Below are 22,286 nucleotides of genomic sequence, written 5' to 3' on the forward strand. Positions count from 1 at the left end.
TTTTACAGAGGTCCTTGCAGCTATCTCTCACTAGCAAACTCTTTCCAGCCATCTTGTTTTGATTTTCTTCTAATCTTCAGTATTTCTCTGACCTTTTGGTTCTGGTGTCTTGCTGTTTCTTCCTTTTATAAGTGTTCTATATCGAATTTTCTCACTTTACCCCATATTTCATGCGGCACAGCTGCACACAAAACCCATCATTGATCGTGTGAACGAAGGCTCTTCATTTTAGATTCTTATTGAACAAGGCACAGAACCTTGGATCTGCATATGAACTCTTTAACATTTAAACTTTTTGTCCCTCTCAAGTAGTCCATTTCCCCATCATGACCTCCTTCTCTTTTTTTCCTCTCTCTTCATCCTTCCAGTTCCAGTTCGGGTTTTTCCGACAGCAGACCTCAGTCTCCAGCCCGGACAGCGGGCTTCAACTCCAACACTCCTCCTCCGCCGCCTCCCCCTCTCCCCCCTCCACCTCCCCCGTTACCCTCCACGGGCCTGCGGGGCACTCCTCCTCCTCCCATTCCTCCTCTACCAGTCCAGCAGCATCCCCCGGCTATCCCGCCTCCGCCCGCTCCGCTCCAGATCGCCCCGGGGGTGCTGCACCCGGCCCCTCCACCCGTGGCGCCTCCCCTTCACTGCTCCCCGGCCCGTCTCCAGCAGGTCCTGGACAGGGGCCCACCCGTGGGCTCCGGGACCCAGTCGGACGGCAGCATCCTGCCTCCTCCCCCGCCGCCTCCTCCTCTGCCCCACCCCGGAGCGCGGAGCTCTTCGCCCTGCCTCTCAGGCCCGCCACCCGTGCCGGCCTTCCCCTCAGCGGGAGCCATGGCCTCCCCGCCGCCCCACAGCCTTCACGACGTGGGCAGCAAGAGGCACCATCCGGCCAATCTGCCCCCCATCAGCGATGCACGCAGCGTCCTGTTGGAAGCCATCAGAAAAGGTGGGTCGACTTTTACTAGAAATGTTTGAAACTTCCCCAGCCAGCAGCGACGGGTCGTGTTTTCTCTGGACAAAGCACACACTATTTATTAAGTATATATATATATATACTTAATAATATATCTATTGTTACTGCTTCTTTCAGGCATACAGCTGCGGAAAGTGGAGGAGCAGCGAGAGCAAGAGGCTAAGCACGAGCGCGTCGGCAATGATGTGGCCACCATCCTGTCCCGCCGCATCGCCGTGGAGTACTCAGACTCCGAGGACGAGTCGGAGTTCGACGAAGGAGACTGGATGGAGTGATGGCGATCAGAGAGACGGAAAAGAGAGAGAAGAAAAAAAAAAAAAGCAGCATTGGAAGCGAGGGACAAATGTGTTCAGGTGCCCCCCCCCCCCCCTCCTTCAAATCCTGCACTCCACACCTCATCATCAAAGACCTTTCTACTCTGGAGAGAAGTGAACCATCGTTGTTGCCCACCTTCTTTTCTTTTTTTTTTAATCTCTGTCTCGTGGTTTGTGTCCGGAGGACAGTCCTCCTCCTCGTCCGTCTTTCTAGTGTTCCAAGAGAAGTTTTTTTTTGCATTCATTCTTTTCTGCACTACCACACAACCGTGTTTCTTCTGGATTTCTAGTGATGAAGTCCCTCATGTTTACTATTGTTACACATGAAAATAACTTTTTTTTTTTTTTTTTTTTTTTTGAGGAACCACTTGTTTTTGTTTCTTATCTGTACGTTGATGTAAAAAAAAAAAAAAGAAAAAATAGAAAAGGAATAAATGAAGGCATGTTGCATTTATCCTTAGTTCTTCAGCACCGTTTTGCCACCTGGTGGCTGAACATGGCATTGAATGAATGCTGTTTTAATTTGACCGTCTCTCATTTACCTTTTTTCTGCTGAAACATTTGCAGTTTTTAACGGGCCAGTAGTAGTTGATGCTGACCACTACATGAACAGTAGTAGGACCCACCAGCTGGGTTGTCTTTTCCGTTATCAGGACTGACTTTACCACTCGGAACAAGCAAACGATTGTGTCGGTACGTGACGATTGCTGTACGGTTGATATTGAAGAAGGGGAATCATATGTCTGCTTTGGCCGTGTGCATATCCATCCACTTACATCCACCTCTGACCCCCAGGGAAATGTATGCCAAGAGATTGAGCTTTTTTGTTGTCTGTCCAGGTTCTAAGGATGCTCACGTTGACGTCAGGCAGTGTCAGAGGTCAACGCTGAGCCACTGGGTTGAGCTCCCATCCTTTTCTCAAGCTCTTCGCCATAGAAATGGCCACCGGAAGTGATTAGATGCCGTAGATGTACATCAGATTTCCTGCCTCTCTTATTGTCCCAGACGAATGCTCGGGTGTGCCGAGGAGAACTTGTGAATTTTGAGAAGGTACCCGTGATGACGAGAGTCTGCCCGACAACCAGATACAAACCACTCGACGCCACCGAAGGCAGCTCTTCCCTCAGATCCCCCTTTACCGTGTGTCCGCCCTCGGACGAGAAGCCTCGCCTCGTCCGGCTCCACAGCGGCAGACGGTGTTCAGAAGAACACATTGTATGTGACGCTGAAAGAAGAATACGTTCTGCCTTGTTTTTGGCTCATTTCAAAGAAAATGTCTGCCATCCTTTTCTGTTTGTTCGTTCGTTCGTTCGTTCTTTCTTCTACTTGCCTTATTGTTCGTACAAAACGTATCGTTGAGTTGATGAATGTATTGTGCTGTTACTACTTACTTGCCTGCGCTTGTATGGATTTGCTGTTTCTATGTTTGGGGGGGGGGGGGGGGGGGGGGGAGCGACGAGGGACAGAACCCCTGGTTTAAAAAAAAGAAGATTACATCAATACTGTATACCATGTAACTTATGTAACTGTTGACTGTGACAGTTTGCTTGAATTAATAAAAACCTAATGTTTATGTTTCAGCCCTAACTGTCACGGGTTTGTTATTGTCGAGCTGAGTTTGTCTCATCTCCACAGCTGAGCCCTGTGTGTGTGTGTGTGTGTGTGTGTGTGTGTGTGTGTGTGTGTGTGTGTGTGTGTGTGTGTGTGTGTGTGTGTGTGTGTGTGTGTGCGTGCACAGTGAGATGAAGCATAAGTGAGAAAGCAAATCTCTAGAAAGCAACAGAAATCTGTTCATTAAAAACACGTTTAGTTCGGGGCACCATGAACAAAAGACTCAATATGTCTGATTATTATTCGACTAATGCAACCAGGAATAAAGGAAGCTATTTTCATGGGGATTCGTGGTGTAATCTATGACATCATCTAGCTACACAGTTGGATTGAAACAATAAAAATGATTCCAGATCAGTTTGAGTTGGTTTTAATTAGTATGAAATCAGAAGCGTGATTGATTGCTGGATATGTTGTCTGACTATTATTAGTGTTATTATTATTATTATATATCTCAAGTGTGATCCGCTTCATGAGTCGGGTTTGATCTCAGTCAGAATGTATGAAATGGTTCCTCAGCTTTTATTTCCTGGTGTTTTACCATTCAGCTGACGGGACGTCCCGACTCCCGAGGTTCCTCCACGTTAAGCTAACTACTGTGTATAGCAGCTGCAGTAAAGATGTGCCGTCAATCATTAGTACAACCCAGCAGGCTCACTCATCCATGCATCAAGAACTGGGCCCTCAATCCCTCACATCTGGACCTGTTGAGCAGAAGAACCATCACGACAGACGTCTCAGATATTGTTTGTCAGATGTAAAGAATGAAGGTTATGAATAGATCCGTTTCATGCAGCATCACAGTCTCACTCTCACCTCCTCCTGTTTCCGTTTCATTCTCACTTCCACTCGTCTCTCCTCAGCTGCTCTCCTCCCCTCTCATGTGTCTCTTTGTTCCCAGCCGTCTGTCTGAACAGAGGACGCTCCTGAACTCCTCATGTTTATTATCTTGTCACTCTTTCTGTAATCTTATTTTTCTTTTCTTTGTCCTCTGAGCTTTCATGTCACGGTGGCGTCCTCAAACACGCTCTCATCGCAGTCGGCAGCATGCTGACAGGAGGAGGCTTATCAAAACGCTTGTGTACAGTGAGGGTTTTCTATTCATGCTTGGAAGATGTCCAACTGTTACACCTTGGAGGAAATTGCCTGGCTTGTTTACCCCCAACATTAAACTGCAGTCAACAGACCTGGAAGAGCTTTTGCATCATTAGCTGCTGCACCTTGTTATCATCCTGATGGGGTTTTGCCACATTGGACCAAACAAAAGCTAAAGATAATACCATCTCGCCCTATAATGCTAGAGTGATTGTGTGTGTTCCTCCTCGCTGTAATCTACACAGCGGCAGACATCTTAATGGAACACCCCCCCCCCCCCCCCCCCCCCCCGCAGTGGAAGTAGTTTGTACAGAAAGCCTGTTGTGAGCATAAACTTCATATGAATAGTTTATGTTTAAAGGAGCGGCACAATGTATGACTGCTCTGTTTTAATTCCCTAATGACGATACGTATTGCAGCACATTCTTCCGGAACAGACCGATGCACAAAAATACAGATGATCTGCATATCAGCTGTTTATTTTAGAGCTTGACAACGTTCTCTACTGAGACTATTCTATCAAGGCGTTTGAAAGGTTTATAATGTGTAACCAACAACAACAAAAAAAAAAAAAAGATGATGGTTACAGATACAGAATACATCGACATGAGTACAAGTACTGTATTAACTACACCTAGAACACTAAAAAAGAAGAAGGCGTGGTATGCAAGTACTGACATGTTTTACAGCAGAATACATGTACGAGTACTTGGGTCAGAAAGCCTTTGCATGATACAGACTGTTGACTGTTGACTTCATCTACAGCTACATGGAAGTGGAAATACCATGATTTCATACTAAATTGAGTTATCATTACAACCTTTGTGTAATTTCTTTGTCAGGAATAACTACTTAGCACCTTTGTCAAGGTTATTTACACATTATTAATGTGTTTTGCACTCAAGCATCATAGAAGTATTTCTCCCGTGAGACATTTAATGCTACCAAGATCTATTTAAAGACAGAATATATAACACCCATCTATGTCCTACTTAGAGTAACGACTAAGAGTAAGAAGGGCCTCTCTAATAATAACTATATAACAATAAAAATATATAATAAAAATAACACGATAACAATTACAGCCTCATATCTGTTCTGTAGGCATGATTGCGTTGCAGGATCTATGTTGCCTCCGCATCTGCAAATAAAGAAATCTCTTCTCCGTTTGGTCACTTAACTTTGAGGGTGTTATTCTTCCTTCGCGGCAGCTCCTTCTGGACCTGGCGGGCCCGCATGCCAAAGCCCAGAGACTGCAGAGACTCGGTGATGAAGCGCTGCGTGGGAGAGACGCACAGCATCACCAGCAGCTTGGCATCGCCACCTGGTGGAGAAGAACAAGAGGTTCAAGCCTGAGACGTTAAACAAGAAGACAAAAGATTAGTAGATTTAACTACATGCTTTGTACTTTTGATTCTCTATTCATTATTGGACGAATACATCTTCTATTGCGAGAATGTTTGGGTATGTTTACGTGTGTGTGTGTGTGTGTGTGTGTGTGTGTGTGTGTGTGTGTGTGTGTGTGTGTGTGTGTGTGTGCTGGAGATAGGGTTACCATACTGGTGTGTGGAATCTCTCAGCTACATGAAGACATTTTGAGTTTGAACGAGTCATTCCCATGGAAAGCAGACATGAGAGACATGAGTCACAGGTCTTATAAAAGAGAGTGCGTGTGTGTGTGTGTGTGTGTGTGTGTGTGTGTGTGTGTGTGTGTGTGTGTGTGTGTGTGTGCACCTCACCTATGGCATCCTGTAACAGGTGAGTGAGCTTGCTGTTCCTGTAGGGGACGTGTGGTCTCTGCTCGGCCAGAGCTCCCAGGACATCAGACAGAGCAGAGAGACTGCGGTTTATACAGGACACCTCCCACAGAGCGGCGCCCGAAACTCCAGACATACCTGGTGCACACATGCAAACACACGTTAACCTGCCCTGAAGCTAGTTCACCTGCTCAGAGAACAGGCACTGGTTGTACTGGGTTCAGTGACCTTTTTGCATGTGTACATAAAGGTTATTAAAGGGAAATACAAAGACCTGCATCTTCAGCTTTGATTGCACTGTGAACCTGTATCCATAGATTAATCATTTGATATTTGATACAGGAAATAGAAACAAGCTTGAGTTGATTGTTTTAATCTACACCAAGCAGCATATTCAGCTAAAAGTAACACCAAGTTGAAAGCATCTTAATCAAGCATACGCCTAAAGCCCCATTTTGCAATAATTCTGGGTATATTTTTAAGTTATAACGTTGCCTATTGCAAGAAATTCAGGAACACCTGCGAACTCAAACAGCATCGTTAAGCATCGACCTCCTCTCACCGACACACTCGCTCCCCGCCAGGTCCACCAGCTGCAGCTTGGTCCTGAAAGGAGCCTGAGAGATGCTGGGCCTGGGGGAGGGACATGGAGAATGGGAAGGGGAGCGGCAGGGAGATGAGGGTGTGCTCGCGAAGGGATGATCATCGGATGAGTGGTGGGCAGCAGGGTTGGCACGGCTACAGCGTGGACTCCACCACTCCTTCTTAGTGGAGCGCTGCATGTCCTTCTTGGCACTTTGTAGCTTGCGGGCTAAAAGGAAGAGGAATAAAAGTCACGTGTGGCCAACAGGTGCCGTTTGCGCTAACGTGCGAGTCTGTGTATGAATGCGTCTCACCCAGGGCCAGAGCGTTGGGGCTCTCGGAGGAAATCGTGAGGGTGACAATGAGGTGGGAGCGCGAGGAGTCGGTGTGGACCAGCGTGGGACAGTGAGCCCTGAGCTTTAAAACACCGCTGATGATCTGCATCACCTCAGAGGCATTGTGCACGGGCCTGTAAAACAAATGAAACACGACTCAAAATGAACTCTAATGTCGCTCCATTGTCTGCAAGATATGTAAATAAGAATTGTGTTTTGAAACAAGTTAGTCCGATCAACATAAAGTTGGTATTAATGTTGTGTTTACAGCTCGTCTTAGCTGTCCCAAGTGGCCCAAAAAATATGTTTCTTTCGGGGCCGAGGGTCTCTGCAACAAGCTGAAAAACTAACACATTATTTACTTATGAAGTTTGGCAAACAGTTTACAAATCCAGCAGCTACGGAGCAACATTAGCATTCAGTTGGAGCTGCTGTGTTTCTGGCCGCTTTGAGAAAGTTAGGACATCCAAAACTCCCCGTCTGTTAGCTCAGCTTATGTCACCAACTAACGTTTGAGAAACATATCTGAGAACACAATTCTCTTTCGTTTTTCTGCACACAGTCACCCGGCTCCGGCTGCACTCACTCATGTGTGAGGGCGGTGACCTGGCTGGTACCAGAGGAGGTGGTGATGACGTCCCGGCGCTGGTCGGCACCGTTGCCCTGCGCATCTCTGGCCAGAAGGTCGAGCACCTCGTTGTTATGCACCTCCATCACCGACACCTCCACCGTGAGGCTCTCTGCGGGCTTCTCCGAGATCAGCCTGGGTCACACAGAAACAGATACACAACCATGGAGATTCAAGTTCAACCCAATTATATTCTATTTCAACTCTCAGAGCACATTAGGAATTAATAGGCAGAATATTATTTTTTTTATTTCTTAAGGTTTGAGGGACTGAATCTTCTGTGATTTTCAGCACGGCATTAAAAACGTATTTACTTCTTGCAGAGTTTATCATTACGCACTGTAAATATCACGAAAACAAATGAATAAAAAATGAATTTCTCTCTCACCGAAACAGCTCAGCAGCAGCCTTGGGGATGATGCCCTGCTGCGCCTCCTGCTGTGTTCCTGAGTGCTCCTCCAGCAGCTGGGACCCCATCATGGTGTGAGTCTTCCCACTGCCTGTCTGCCCGTACGCCATGATACACACATTATAGCTGCAGGGCAGAGAGAGAGAGAGAGAGAGAGAGAGAGAGAGAGAGAGAGAGAGAGAGAGAGAGAGAGAGAGAGAGAGACACCGCGCTGAAGCCATGCAGTCATATTAAGCTGTTTGTCCTGTATTTAATTCTTTCTTCTTATTGGGTTTAATGTATATATGATACGGTCCTTTGTTGTCTGCTTTCACGCTCACCCGTCCATCAGAGAAGTGAGCAGCGGCTTGACCTCCTGAAACACGGCCTCCTGTGAATCCTCCGGTCCGTGCGCTCTGGAGCAAACACAGAGTGATCATCAATGAGCTGAACATGAGACAGACTAATAATGTGTGTGAACAATGGGAATGTTTGATTGTACCTCTCAAACTCAAACATCTTGTTTTGCACCGGCATCCCCGTTTTTATGCAATTCACCATCACCGTGTCCTAAAAACAACAAATGAGGGACGTTAGCAGCTAGCAGCTAGCAGCAGTAAGATGAAATACATCCTAAGAGTCTCTGGAACTCACATCACTGATGGCAGAGACCACTTCTTCTGATGACATAGGCCTGGTAGAGGAAAGCATAGCTTTTCAAGCACAGTACAACTCAAACCCAGTTATCCTACAGCAATTCACGTTGCCATGACGGATCACACGTTGACCCACCTCGACCCAGACGTGGAGGACTGGATGTGGTCAAAGGGTAGAAGTGGTCGCACCCTGCAGTGAACTCTGATGTTCCCTCTCAACTCCTGTAGTGAAACAAAAAATGGCAATGAAGGTCAATGTGAGAACCTGCTGTATTGTCCATTGTCTTAAAATCTGTCCTCACCACCAGTGCGTTGTGGAGTTCTTTCCTCCGCTGCCTCTCCGCCCTGCACCTCTCCCTCTCCTCCTCCAGAGAGCGCTCCAGAGCTGCAACGCCAGCTTGCAAATCTGGACAGGGAGAGCAGAAAGACAGTCAAGGGAAAAAAAGTCCAATCCATGTTCTATCATGCACTGAGGTTAAAGGTCAAGCCATTGGTGCAAGCAGGTTGAGACAATTACCAAACAAGACCGTCGTTAAAAAGCCTCCACTGGCTTCTGAGCTGCATCAGACATCGTGAACCACCGGCTTCGACTCGGTGCAGTAAAAAACAATTGTAGCTCAAGCTATTTCAAGGCAGTGAAGTGGATGAATGCATTGTTGTCTTTGTAAAAAATCAAACTCCAAAGCCAGAGGCAATCTGTTCTCTGGTGTAAATCTTTGAATCCAGGCCATGTCTTTAATCGTGGAGCACACAAGCACAGACACACACCCGGCACCAAACAACTCCATTCACTCAGGACAGGCTGAGACATTCAAGAATAGACCTGGTTGAACATAAATAGAGCAGAATATTGCAGAAGGATTTTTTTCTGTGTTTGAAGATTATTTGAAACATAAATTGTCCTCGGAATCAGTGAACAAAACAGCTCAAATATCTGTCTGTACTTCTAAGCCTTTAGATCATTAACTGTGTGTGTGAACCTGTACGTTATTTAGTCATTGGTTTATCTTTCATAAGACAAGAACATAAGGAACATTTCTGGGTGCTGCTGCTGTGTCGACAATCGTAGTTTCATAAACATGTCATTGCAAACATAAGAACATCCACAGGCGGGTCGCCAAATACATTTTTCAGAATTTCTTCCATTGTCTTTTAGTTAGAATATTCCTGTTTAGTGCCTGTAAGTAGCTACATTTTTCCATGAACTACCATCAACAATAAAAAAAGTCAAGAACACCCCCTTTGTTTAGAGCAGCTTGCAGCATTACAGCATGTACTCAGGAAGATCTGCTTCAACCAATCATCAGAGCCACGGTGAGTAGATGACTTGCAGGGCTGCATTAGAACAAGTCAACCTTGGACAACCCCGACGGGCGGCGAGAGAGAGAGAGAGAGAGAGAGAGAGAGAGAGAGAGAGAGAGAGAGAGAGAGAGAGAGAGAGAGAGAGAGGATGGGAGGGACGGTGTGAGAGGATTACCAGAAAACAGAGCCTGATCAAGATACAGCCAGCACACAACCTGTAAACCACTTAAGAGTGGAGAGAGAGAGAGAGAGAGAGAGAGAGAGAGAGAGAGAGAGAGAGAGAGAGAGGGGGTGAAGGAGTGAGCGCAACATCCAAGTGAATAGAAGAGAGAGGTCGACACTGTGACACTCCGATACTCACTCTTAACCTCGTCTCCGCTGCGACCGTTCACTGAACAGCTGGCTTGCTCTACTTTTTCCAGCAGCTGCTTGCTCTGCTCCTCCAGCTCACTGGAAAAAGTGAAATACACTGCGAAAAGTTCACTCAAGTCCTGCTTCACAGCCTGCAACAAGCACACAGAGAGGACACATGAATTGTGTGTGTGTGTGTGTGTGTGTGTGTGTATGTGTCTTTCTGAGTCTCCACACCACTTCTCTTTCTTTACTTTACTGGTTGCTATTTAGTGAAACATCTCAACAAAGGCAAATCACGACCTACCATTTACACACGCAACACTCATCTCGGTGCATTCGTACCTGGACCTCAGCGAGGAGTTTGGCAAGAGCCGACTGGGTTCTCTTCTGAGCATCGCTCTGGTGCTGATGATGGCTCAGGGACTCCTCTTCATGGTCCCGACGGAGTTTCCCCAAACACTGAAAAGGATACGAAATCAATATACATATTCTGCACCACTGTGCCACTTCATGTATACTTCATGCCAAGCTACAGTACGACTTGTCGATTATCCACAACATGTATCATGTAATTTAATTTAACTGATCATTATGTTAATATTCAGCGGTGTCGCATCCTGTTTTGAATTATCAGGGACTACTTTCTCTTTCTATAGGAAGTGAATTTACAGTAATGAACAGCAAGTGAATACAGGGCGAGTTGCTTGATTATGACTAGTCTGTGTTGAAGTGTTGCCTTTGAACACCTGAAGGCTTTTTGCGTCCATATTCTCATAACATGACAGAGACATACTGTACAGTATGAAGGCGACACGTGACCATTCAGGCTCAGCTGATCTCCACTGTCAGACAGAGTGGGCCTATTTACATCACGTGATCCAGCTCTGCAGCCACCGAGGTGTAAAAAAAAAAAAAAAAAAACTACTTTTGAATTTAAGCCAAGCGGCACAAAATGAATACAGATAAAACAGCCGTTCACACAAAAGCCTTCTTCAGCAACTCAGGAGGTCAAGAAATAAATAGAATAGAACGATACCATCAATCAGAATAGAACAGAATAGAATAGAGTGATCAGGGATTTCCATAGGCCTTAAAGGTTTAACCCTGTAAGTAATGAATGGCAGACATCTTATTACCTCGGCAAGTCTTAAATGGAGAATAGCGTTCTCTGTCTCCAGCTCCAGTATTCGCTCCTCTTTTCTCTGAAAACACAGTGAAATATTAAAAACAAGCTGGGTTTGATGTGTGGAGTTATTTTTTTTTTAAATCATGAACTAGAGTACAAGTCCCTGAACAATCTCTAACAAACTAATCTCACATTTAGTCATCGCACCGTAGCAGTGATTTACCCTCAGTTTGTGCTCCAGCAGGTATACCTGATGCGCAAATATTTGGTCCCGGTTTATAAAGAGAGGCATTCTGGTTTTGTTTTTTTTTTTCCTCAAAGAGAAATACGCTCGTCGAGGAGACAGCGGACAGCCTCGAATCTCTCCTTCGCGGATGATGACGTCGTGTCCTGTCAAGTGGAATAATCCAATTAACGGTCAACAACAGCTCGCGACAACACTCACCTGTCTGCTTCTCGGTGGGGAGGACGATGACAGTTTCCGGCAGGCTGTTCTTGGTGGCATTATTTTTTTTTATTATAACGACAGGTCATGTGATCATTTATCTTCTGAAAGTTTGAATAAAGTTGAATCTCTAATTGAAAGAGCGGATTTTAAATTTGACCGCTGTGGTCGAAACCCCCCCGATGGTTTTAATTCACGTCTCAATGTGAACATTTCCCAAGTCACTGCAGACGGACACGACTTCAACACACACACACACACACACACACACACACACACACACACACACACACACACACACACACACACACACACACACACACACACACACACACACACACACACAACTCTCGTTAACCGCTTGTGAATGAATGGAGAGTTGACGTAATGTTGCCGCATCCCGATAGAGGGCAGCAAAGCCCTTCTTCAAGGAGATGTGACACAAAAGGAAGAACCGAAGAAGAACGAAGAAGAAAATGACTTCCGCACCGTCACACGCATCAGCCGGGAGCCTGCAGTGGTCTCTGTCACCAACATGGCTAAAGTGAAAGACAGGAGGAGAGAGAAAATGAGTGTCGCCACTGAGGTAAGACTCTGGACGCCTTCAGCAGGCTGGCTGCTAGAGGATCTCATGCATTCATCCGCTGCTCTCCGGTTAACCCGCTCGCTTCATGTTGTATCATAGCTGTGAACCTCATATCTAACCTGCTGTACACGTTTGGGTAGATTGACCGTCTGGAGGAGCGGCGCGCGCGCTGCAAGGACAACCTGGAGCGCGCTGAGTTCAGGAGCAGGAGAGAGAAGCTGTCTGACGATGACATGTGAGGATGATGATGATGATGATGATGCTGCTGCAGATAGTGACTCACAGGATATCATAAAGAATAATTTTCTCACTGGTCTCGTCCGTCTCTGCTCCACAGGCACGACCTGGAGGACGAGATGACGATCATTAATGAGAGAGTGCTGAAGTTAGGTAGGTCTACATCCACACAGTCACTGCAGGTAGACGAGATATCATGACGTCATGATGTATGCACCTCTGCTGGGACGGCCTCCAATGACCAAAGCACTGGGCTTCATTTATGAATACACATTCTGAATACTAGTGAGATTGAAGATATGTGATCACACACTTACAATTCAGATACACGTTTAGGAATCAGGAAGGACTCGATCAGTCACAGGAAGCCCTGCTTGATGTTATTCTAGTCTTTAACGGGACATTCAGTCTGCCATTGCTGCAGGTTTTCTTCCCTTTCATTTCATATTTAATCAAAACCGACAGCTGGTACACATCAGCGCCCTCGCTTCACTGCTTGTTTGTCATTTCCAGACAAGGAGCTGGAGACGCTGAGGGGAGAGAACCGGAGGAACATGCTGCTGTCGGTGGCCCTGCTGGTCGTCAGCGCTCTCTTCTACTACGTCTTCTTCTACAACGAGGAGGACTCGTGATGCCGCCTGGTAGCGTCAAGCGACTTTGTGTCTTAATTAACAGAACAACAAACCACCACAACACGCCGCTGTCATGAGAAGATGTGTGTGAGGTTCACTTGAGAGCTGTGTTTGTGAAATACCTCAGTTCTGCCTCTAGATGGCGTCATTGTCATTGTGGTCATCATGCTGGGTTTCCTTTCCTTTTCATTGCTGTACAAAGACTTCACTGTATATTATAACATACAGTTTGCCCCCTAAATAACCAATTCAATAGAAAGTCAATAAAGTTTTCCTTATGCCACAAACAAACCAAAGTAAATATGCTTTTATACAATGTATCGAAGATATGCTTCATCTAGTTGTCTCAACCACGTTCGCTTGTCTTTTCAGTCCCACATACATGAATGTGTGATAATGCATGGAACTCATGTCACATGAGAACATTTGATACTTTTAGTTTTCTCTTGAAATGACGGTTGTACAGTATGTGTTATCACTACAGCATACAGAGAATCTGAAGAATGTATTTTTTAGTTTTTGATGCTCTAAAGATGGTAAACGTTCACAAATGTCTTTTTTTAATACGTGTGAGAAGTGGTTTTGGCTTTTATGCTTTTCTTCATGAATAAAAACACTTGATACTAATTTGACACATTGTTTTGTATTTCGTAGGCTCACTTAAAAAATGTTTGTATTCATAGTATCTTGTTTTATGAGTTGCGTTCATCACATGATTCATAGTTTTGAAAGAGGCCCACAATTGTCATAATTAGATGTGTCACTTTTGTTTGTTTCCCCAGTAACTAGAGCAGCGATAGTACAACAGAAGAAGTATTATTGATGTTGAGGGACATCACCAGTCAGTGGGTGAGAAGTTCTGATTCGAGGTGTTTACTGTTTGACGTTGTGAACAAAGAGGAGTGTAGCTCAGTGACGGTCATGGTGTGAGTAGAGCGGTGTGAGGACAGGACTACAAAGCCCTGAGGCCTCCTCTGAGTGGATTAAACAAAACTAAAACTACTCTTCTGACATTGATTCTCATGACTTTACCTTTAATGACCCGAGAAGTTTGAAAGTGTCTCCTCTCCATTCCTCATGTTCCCATTCGGGACTGGAGCAGCTTTAAATCAGTGAAATAATGGCCATCTTTGTTTCACATTCTCTTGGTCAAACTGTGTCAAATTACAGGAAACAGCTGTAAATATCTATTGAGCTTTTTGTATCATATTCCATTCGTACGCCTTTCTAAAACCTACACAGTCTTCAGTGCAGTTCAGGTGATCGTTGGTTCCAATTGAAAACCTTTAGAAACGGTTGTGAATTACAGTTGCAGCTTTAATAAAAAGACTAATTGTTTTCCTACAATAGCTGGGTGATGCAGGTTTAAGTAGCGGGAGAAAATGGTGCATTTCTTGGGAACTATTTTCAGCTGTGGATTAATACTCATTTGACTCATAACTTCTCATATTGCTTTAATTTGATGCACAGAGGAGCTCTTGGGTTGTTATGTGGAATCAGTGAAATGTATGACGGCGCAGCACATGAGTGTTTGTTTGCCCTCCCTCCTCCCTCCTACACGCTCTGCTATCACCGACACAGTCCGCAGCACGCCTCCGCTCGCTCAGTCGCTCATCCCCAGATTAAACGCATGCAAACAAGCCCACAATGCAACACTTCTGTGGGATTCAAAAGATTACTGTGGGCACTGAATACGTTCAAATGTTCATTTTCACTTTTGATATCACAACCCGTTTCAAAATGAGTCTGACCACTTTGATGAGTAACGCCGTTATTAAGAGCTCTTGTTATATTCTGGATTTGACTTTTGAAAACCTTTCGAGTCCCTTTGCTTGATCCTGCAAGTCAGACGCTGACCTGTGTGCAGTTTAGCTTTTCATGACGCGATGTGTTAAGTTGCCTCAAAGTAATGAAAGAACATGACTTTGGTCTGTCGGAGCCCCAAAATGCCAGACGTCGCTTTAAATTCTTCTGGTTCTGAAGCAGAGGGACATCTGAGCTCAGCTGGAGGTTCAGAGTCGGCGCTCGGGTCAGACGTCATTATGTAAGTCTGCTCATCTCTTCGGCCATTCAACCTTCCTTGTTGCCCTTTTTTGGGCCAGTGCACTTGAGCCATGTGACATTATACATGTTTTATATCAAATGCTTGGTTCATATTTCAGTTTAATTTCATACTTGTGTCTTGTATGTCATAGATAAATCTCTACATAGTGGTAGAAAAGCTCACCACAATGCAAACGCCCTGGATTTAAAACTCGACTTGAGTAAATGCACTTAAAGTAGAACATTGTGCAGGAGAATGGCCTCAGTCAGTGTTGTTTTATGATATGTTATATTACTGCATAAATGATCACAGAGGGATTAATGTCGAAGCAGAATTGGATAGTGAGTCAAGGAGCTAATCTTAACTGCTTTGTTGGGAATTTGAATCTATAGTAAAGCGTCACGTCTCATAAAATCATCTTGTGTTTTGTGGCTGAGTGAAGGTGTGAGTGAAGGTAGGAGCACCTCAGTAAGTGAACCAGCAACCTTCACAAACATGCACAAGCTCAGAGGCAGTGTTATCTGCCTTCTTACTCTCTTCCAGGTCAAATTGACATTTCATTCAGTACAATACTTTCTGTCCTTGCCTGAGTTGTTGTAATGAGCTTTGAAGAAAAAGAAGAAAAAAAAATCTGTGTTGAGCACAGATGGGCTCCTGGCAAAATAATAATAATTCTTAATTATTTTTGGTCACTTTGACCTGGTTATGGAAATGGAGGCTAAATAGGAGTTAAATGGTCCAAATTAAGCCAGAATGTGTTTGATCTTTGATGGGCCACTACCTCCTGTGATGTTCTCCTGAATATCCTGAGGCATTCCTAACAACATGGACTTAAAGCCCTCCTGTCTTTTAGCCATGACATAACAACACATTACAAATACTTGTGTGACAGAAGACTTTCATTCCCTCCCACTCGCACCCTTTAAAGTGTAAAACCGTCACCTTTAGTCTGCATGGAGCCAATCCACAGAAGCAGATAGTAGCCTCCTGTCCGTTCACCTGGCAACGTGTGTTCAGTACAGAGCGCTAGAATAAAGAATGCAAATGTGAATCAAAGTGACACTGGAACAGTTGTGCTTCATTATCAGGGTCATATACATATTATATATCAGTTTGCTTTACGTAGGTCTCTACGTAGATGTTAAACAACACCATGAACACGTCACCACTAAATCAACATTCAACAGAGGATACGTTTGGTCTACAGAGCGGTGGAGAAATGAACACGAGGACATTAAATTCATTGTTCCTTAAAATATGTCCCTCACTCTCCATGTCACACTGTGGTTTTCTGAGAAAACCAAAGGGAGAGGAGTTAATGCCCCCTGGGTCGTGTTCAGGGCTTCTCTCTCTCTCTCTCTCTCTCTCACGTGTACACTCACTAACACGTGTGTGTGTGTGTGTGTGTGTGTGTGTGTGTGTGTGTGTGTGTGTGTGTGTGTGTGCACCATGCAGGCAGCATATTATACATACAATACAGCCAGCAGGCCGCACATCCAATGCACACCCACCTAGAATCTGGTAAATTACCCATTACAAATCCTGATCGTTTCCAGGCTTCCAACAAGCACTCATACAGTACCATCCAGTGCCAACACACACACACACACACACACACACACACACACACACACACACACACACACACACACACACACACACACACACACACACACACACACACACACACACACACACAGGCAGTTTTTATGTAGTTGATGTGAGCTCGTCTCTGCTTTTCCAAGAGATAAAGTGTGCGTTTGGGTACGGTGCTTGCTTGTCTGTGTGTGTGTGTGTGTGTGTGTGTGTGTGTGTGTGTGTGTGTGTGTGTGTGTGTGTGTGTGTGTGTGTGTGTGTGTGTGTGTGTGTGTCTTTTCTTCGAACCATCTGTTCTGTACCTCAAACATTCCAATATGAAAATGACGACCCGTGGGTGATTACAATCAATAAATCCAAAACATGTTCCACGGAGCTCGTGGCTAAATGAGCGATAGCTAATGTTCCTACGGAGAGCGTTTGCTACGCCGCTGTAATTAATGAGGGAATGCTTAGACTGTGTACTTTGGTAAGAGCTGCTCAGGTCTGCACTGATCAAGCATTACATAATTCAAACACTGCTACCAGCCTGTCTAGTCGAATGAATGTAATATCAAAGGAGAGACACATTTCAGTGTCGTTAACATAAACCTCTGCAAAAATAAAAAGTCCACTTTGCTGCTGAGAACAGACGACGATATATATATATATATATATATATATATATATATATATATATATATATATATATATATATATATATATAATAATCAATAAGTCCAACTGATGTACATAACAAAGATGTGTGGATCCTAATGTTGTGCATTTAAAGTCTAATTTGACACGGTATCATGTTTTATGAGATTCATACATTCATACTAGAAGCTCTTGAATATGTATGTAGCACATTCTGATATTTGTATATCATGCCTTTCCAGTATTTGCACATCTGTAGCTCAATAAATGCTCTTTGAATAAATTCTAGAATATGTACACATAAAGACGTGAACCAGTACTCGACATCATAACTAATCACCATCACATGTTGTTCTTAACGGTTTCCAATTAGTCCATTGGTCAGGTATGATATTATTATTATTATTATATGTTTTACAGATGATTTCTGCACCAGACCAGCAGCGTGCTGATTAACAGTGAGCCTAAGAAACGTGACATTTCTGCCATAAATAAATACTACTGTCACCTATCGCCACAAGTTCGCTTTCTGAGGCCTGTGAACAAACAGGTGTTTGCCTGATTTTGGTGGGTGACTAAAAGCAACAGCTGTTGAGGTAGCGAAGAAAAAAACAAAACAAGGTGAACAAACATCTCTTGCTCTCAGAGCGCCCGGGCCTCAGTGTGCGGTCCATTAGTGGCCTCCAGCACCCCTCACCTTTCCCCCACATCGTGGTCAACGTCAACCCGACCGACCGAAGACGTCACGGCTCTCAAAACAGGAGACGATCACAGTCGACGGTCCACATCAGGAGCACGTGTGGTGACCACTACTGTGCTGTTGTGGGAGAACTGAGACAAAAAAGAAAAACAGCTGCTAACGTGACGAGGAAGAGGAGAGCCTGCATCATTATCCTCTATGACGGACCAAAGGATGGGTCTAAAGGTCCATGGTGCTCACCTGACCCACCATGAGGTTTGTTGCACACATTGGAAACGGTTTGGAAAAGGACAGGCAATTTAAATTTTATTTAAAAATACATGGCAGGTGATTGAATGAACCATCTGTCAATCAAACTCCTACCAGCGCCAGTCGGGAAAAGAGCAATAAACTTGTATTCCATTTAGAAAAGTGTTCCGTGTCGTTTACAAGCAGGAGATGTGTGTGTGTGTGTGTGTGTGTGTGTGTGTGTGTGTGTGTGTGCATGTATCCACACACGCTGGCAGGCCCGCTGGTCTTCGACAGTATTGGTGTCCCTGTGTGCCACCGTGATGCCCTGAACCACTACCTGTTTAAACAGCCAGGCAGCAGATAAACTGCTGTGTTTGTAGACGCTCGGGCTGCCAGCTTTGTTCATTCAGTCTTTATGACGCAGCCGACAGGGAGAGCAGCCAGACTCATTATCAGCACTCTTCTCACTCCGTCACTCTCTCTCTCACACACACACACACACACACACACACACACACACACACACACACACACACACACACACACACACACACACACACACACACACACACACACACACACACACACGCCCGAGGCGGCTTTGCTCCTGAATCCTAATTGTAGATGTTGATGAGAGAGCGATAAGGCAACAGACTTCTGCAGCCTCGGGTTGTTGGTTGTATGTTAAGCTACATTACACCTGCTCATCCTGGCGGGGAGGTAATCACATGTGGCCGCGTGGCACATGTTGTAACACATGTTGTAGCACATGTTGTAACACATGTTGTAACACATTCGTGGTATCTCTGTCTCCGTGAGGCGGTCTCATATACGCACGCACAGAGACCGAGCAAACAGGACTGAAACGCGTGTGAACTGAAGCTGCTCTCTGGGACATGGTACTTGCTTTCTTAAGGCGCCATTAGTCTCTTCAAACAGAGCCAGCTGAGCTCCAGAGGAAGGATGAAGAGTCAAGTGCGAGGAGCTTTTGGAAGAAGCATGCTGCAGTAATGACACATGATGGAGCCGCTGCTGGATTTGATTTTCTGTTTTTATTCCCCTTGTAGAAAATGCACATCAAAGACAATACCATACAAAATAGAAAAATGGCACACAGTACTCACAAGTTGAAACGTTTAGAACACAATGAGGGCTTCACAATACTGCTTTGGCATTTCAAAAAAACACGGACTAAAGTGCAAGATTTTCATTTAAGTACATTCACAGGTTTGTTTTTGTCTTTTCCACAGACGTTTCTTGTTCACAGCATTTCAAAAAATCTCATCCTAACTTGTGTTGAGACGTAATAAAGTGCAGACACATTATGCATGAGAGACATTTCTAGCTCCACGTCCTTTTTTTGTGTGTGTTTATAAAGCATTCGCTGTCAACTGTAAGCAGATTGTCAATGGTCACAGAGTGATTTGTCTTTTTTTGCTCTGTCTTTTTTGCACGCACAAACACAAACACACACATACATACGCTCACACACACACACACACACACACACAAAAAGAGCCCTAGCACCTGTTCAGACCTCACTGGGTGATCTGGAACGGTAGGCCTTGTTGGACTGAAAGCAGCCACAGAGAAGCACGTAGAGCGAACGCTGGATCTCCGTGTTTCTGTAGGCATAGATGATGGGGTTAATCATGGAGTTGTAGGTGGCTGGCAGCAGCGTGGCGTAGGTGTACACCGATGGATACTCCTTCTCGCCTACCAGGCAGTAGATGGCGAAGGGCAGCCAGCTGGCACCAAATGTCCCCAAGATGATGGCCAGAGTGGAGACCCCCTTCTTAGTAGCGACGTAATGCGACGTGGCAAAAAAGTGCTGCTGGAGGGCGATTTGGTGGGCGTGGTGGCACACAATCTTGCAAATCTTGAAGTAGAGGGTCAGCATGAGCACGAAGATGACGAAGAAGGAGGCGGCCAGGAGCGTGACGTTGCTCCGGGTCAAAGGGCGAACGATGCTGCAGGAGGACGGATCGTCCAGGCAGTTCCAGCCGAGCACCGGCAGCAAGCCCAGAAACAGAGACACCCCCCAGGTCCCCAGTAGCATCAGATGTACGTACCGCAATGTCTTCTCTGAGAAGTACGTCAGGGCGTTGTAGAGGGAGAAATAACGGTCCACTGTTATAGCCAAAAGGCTGCTGATGGACGCGGTGAAGGAGGCCACCAGGAAGCCTACGGTGATAAGGCTGATAGTCTCGGAGGAGATCACATACTGAAACACAAAGTTCAGGATTAGTCCCATGCCGGCCAGCAGGTCTGCTGTGGCCAGGCTCCCAATCAGCACGAACATGGGAGTCCTTAGCGTCGGCGTGTAGAAGATGATCGCTACAACTATGGCGTTCTCGCAGGCGATGACGGTGCCCGACATGCAAAGCATAATGTCCCACGGGTTGATGGGGAAATCTAACGGGGCGGTGGAGAACTCCAGACTGCCGTTGTGCTCCGAAGAATCAGCCTCCATCCACGGGAGAGATTCTCCAGCCACAGGAGTCGCAAAGGAGTCGTTCACCACCAGAGACTCGTTCATCATCTCCAAGCTGTCGTCGTTTCGTCCTGTAGGCAGCAGAACAAGTGTGGTTCGTTAATAACGATCTGAAGGCTTGTCATAGCCTACATGTGAAGTGTCCAATGCAGAAAAATAATACAACAAAGCACATCATTTACCAATACCTACAGCATTTTTATTTTAAATGTGAATATAGCAGTTGCAGGCTCAGACTATAGACATTTGTTGCATGCCAAAGTTGATGAAAATCCACCCTAAAACATGTTTTTTGTCATTTCTTTTAGTTTATGAATTTGAGTTGTGCAGAAATTCCTCTGTGATTTGGGGATGCTCCGTTGTGAGTAAATTCTATCTTACTTGTATTTCAAAATAAAAAGCCCTGCATCCAACTACAGCTGATTTATAAGTAATATCTCACACGAAACACTTCGTATTAAACAAACAGCTGCCCGTTAGATTTCGGACTTTACCGTCCAAAAACCTCCGCTATGGCGCAAAAATAGATTCAGTTTTAGGGTGGATGTTCCCTTCTCAAGTTGTAGTGAAGCAGCAAACGCTTCATGAGCTTTCCGTGGTGCTGAAATCCCAGCACAAAACAGACCTATGTCATCAGAACTTCGTTTACAAATCAGATTTAATACTTATATTAAGGCTTGCAGTGCGATTTTGGTGCTTAATAACTATATAACTATTCCTCTAAATGATATCATAGATTGCTACATTGATCTTTACAAGTTCAGTTAAACATAAACATTTCTGAAAAGTATAGAATACGTACCTCCGTGACGAAACGTTGTGAGCTGAGCTGTTCTCCGATGTTGGAGCCCCTCGTCCGATGGGTCGAAGTGTCAAAACAATTCAAAGTGAAAAGGATGCAAAAGCGCTGCAGCCCTTTGTGTCGCTCCTTTGGACGCTCTCAAGTGAAGCCCTTGATTTTGTTGTGCTTCCCACGCATGGGACAGACACCCAGGGCAGGGCTGCTGAGAAGCATTGGCCGGTGTTCAGCTCGGGGAGAAAGGTGAGTGTGAGGAGGACGGAGCATGGAGGACGAGAGGGGAGCGACCAGACACGGAGAGATTAAATCCTCCTGAGGGGGGAGGGAGAGAGGGAGGAGGGAGGGAGAGAGAGAGGGAGAGGGAGAGAGAGAGGAATAGAGAGAGAGAGAGAGAGAGACAGAGAGAGAGGGAGGAGGGAGAGAGGGAGGAGGGAGGGAGAGAGAGGAAGAGAGAGAGAGCGAGAGAGAGAGAGAGAGAGAGAGAGAAGAGAGAGAGAGAGAGAGAGAGAATCTCCCAGACACCAAAGCTCTTGCATTTTTCAGCATTTTTTGACTTAGAACATTAAACTACAACTTCTTCTTCTTCCCTTTATTAATAAATAAATAGATCCTTTAGTAAAACTCTCTCTTGAATACATTTTGTATGGAACAAGTGCAAAAGCACACAAACCAGCTGTCAAGTACAAGCATCATGAAGTCTAGTTCTGTGGTTAGTTCAGTGTTAATCATGCTAACTAGTACGCTGTCTGAACAGTTAGATACATTCATGTAGTG

The 22,286-nt window shown here is 45.1% G+C and overlaps 4 protein-coding genes across 5 annotated transcripts in view; 2 read left to right on the forward strand and 2 right to left on the reverse strand.

Annotated features, from left to right (window-relative positions):
- wasf1 (WASP family member 1) overlaps positions 1-2,723 on the forward strand; it is a 33,038-nt gene extending 30,315 nt beyond the window's left edge. The window contains exons 11-12 of the mRNA XM_068724459.1: positions 369-937; positions 1,082-2,723. Coding sequence (XP_068580560.1) covers positions 369-937; positions 1,082-1,239 — 727 coding nt within the window. The 3' untranslated portion in view covers positions 1,240-2,723. The remainder of the gene's footprint in view (positions 1-368; positions 938-1,081) is intronic.
- Positions 2,724-4,444: 1,721 nt separating this feature from the next.
- On the reverse strand, positions 4,445-11,688 carry kif25 (kinesin family member 25). 2 transcript variants are annotated; one of them, XM_068724713.1, is made up of 15 exons: positions 11,558-11,688; positions 11,123-11,188; positions 10,329-10,445; positions 9,994-10,135; positions 8,633-8,736; positions 8,467-8,552; positions 8,329-8,368; positions 8,177-8,244; positions 8,016-8,090; positions 7,675-7,821; positions 7,245-7,421; positions 6,638-6,792; positions 6,304-6,552; positions 5,724-5,879; positions 4,445-5,308 (listed from the first exon to the last, which is right to left on the reverse strand). In XM_068724713.1, the coding sequence occupies exons 1-15, from the start codon at positions 11,615-11,617 to the stop codon at positions 5,157-5,159; spliced, it is 1,794 nt and encodes a 597-aa protein (XP_068580814.1). In that variant the 5' UTR covers positions 11,618-11,688; the 3' UTR covers positions 4,445-5,156. The 2 variants fall into 2 exon arrangements, with proteins under 2 accessions (XP_068580814.1, XP_068580813.1); XM_068724712.1 differs by lacking the exon at positions 11,558-11,688 and adding an exon at positions 11,336-11,507.
- Positions 11,689-12,017: 329 nt separating this feature from the next.
- On the forward strand, positions 12,018-13,639 carry ccdc167 (coiled-coil domain containing 167). The gene is made up of 4 exons (XM_068724714.1): positions 12,018-12,143; positions 12,284-12,378; positions 12,481-12,533; positions 12,894-13,639. The coding sequence occupies exons 1-4, from the start codon at positions 12,093-12,095 to the stop codon at positions 13,010-13,012; spliced, it is 318 nt and encodes a 105-aa protein (XP_068580815.1). The 5' UTR covers positions 12,018-12,092; the 3' UTR covers positions 13,013-13,639.
- A 5,641-nt stretch (positions 13,640-19,280) lies between these two features.
- gpr6 (G protein-coupled receptor 6) lies at positions 19,281-21,814 on the reverse strand. The gene is made up of 2 exons (XM_068724601.1): positions 21,516-21,814; positions 19,281-20,784 (listed from the first exon to the last, which is right to left on the reverse strand). The coding sequence occupies exon 2, from the start codon at positions 20,759-20,761 to the stop codon at positions 19,751-19,753; it is 1,011 nt and encodes a 336-aa protein (XP_068580702.1). The 5' UTR covers positions 20,762-20,784; positions 21,516-21,814; the 3' UTR covers positions 19,281-19,750.
- Between the last annotated feature and the right edge of the window lie 472 nt (positions 21,815-22,286).

The sequence above is a fragment of the Cebidichthys violaceus genome, unplaced genomic scaffold (assembly GCF_023349555.1).
Source record: "Cebidichthys violaceus isolate CVI_PGR_0920_01 unplaced genomic scaffold, fCebVio1.0.p SCAF_31, whole genome shotgun sequence".
NCBI classification, from domain to species: Eukaryota; Metazoa; Chordata; class Actinopteri; order Perciformes; family Stichaeidae; genus Cebidichthys; species Cebidichthys violaceus.

Excerpts from the sequence above, each read along its gene's own strand:
- kif25 (XM_068724712.1), bottom strand. The coding sequence starts at position 11,404 with ATGCCTCTCTTTATAAACCGGGACCAAATATTTGCGCATCAGGTATAC. Across the intron at positions 8,737-9,993 it reads CAGCGGAGACGAGGTTAAGA|ATTTGCAAGCTGGCGTTGCA; the intron begins GTGAGTATCGGA and ends CTCCCTGTCCAG. Across the intron at positions 8,369-8,466 it reads TCCTCCACGTCTGGGTCGAG|GCCTATGTCATCAGAAGAAG; the intron begins GTGGGTCAACGT and ends TTCCTCTACCAG.
- gpr6 (XM_068724601.1), bottom strand. The coding sequence starts at position 20,761 with ATGATGAACGAGTCTCTGGTGGTGAACGACTCCTTTGCGACTCCTGTG.
- ccdc167 (XM_068724714.1), top strand. The coding sequence starts at position 12,093 with ATGGCTAAAGTGAAAGACAGGAGGAGAGAGAAAATGAGTGTCGCCACT. Across the intron at positions 12,144-12,283 it reads AAATGAGTGTCGCCACTGAG|ATTGACCGTCTGGAGGAGCG; the intron begins GTAAGACTCTGG and ends ACGTTTGGGTAG. Across the intron at positions 12,534-12,893 it reads TGAGAGAGTGCTGAAGTTAG|ACAAGGAGCTGGAGACGCTG; the intron begins GTAGGTCTACAT and ends TGTCATTTCCAG.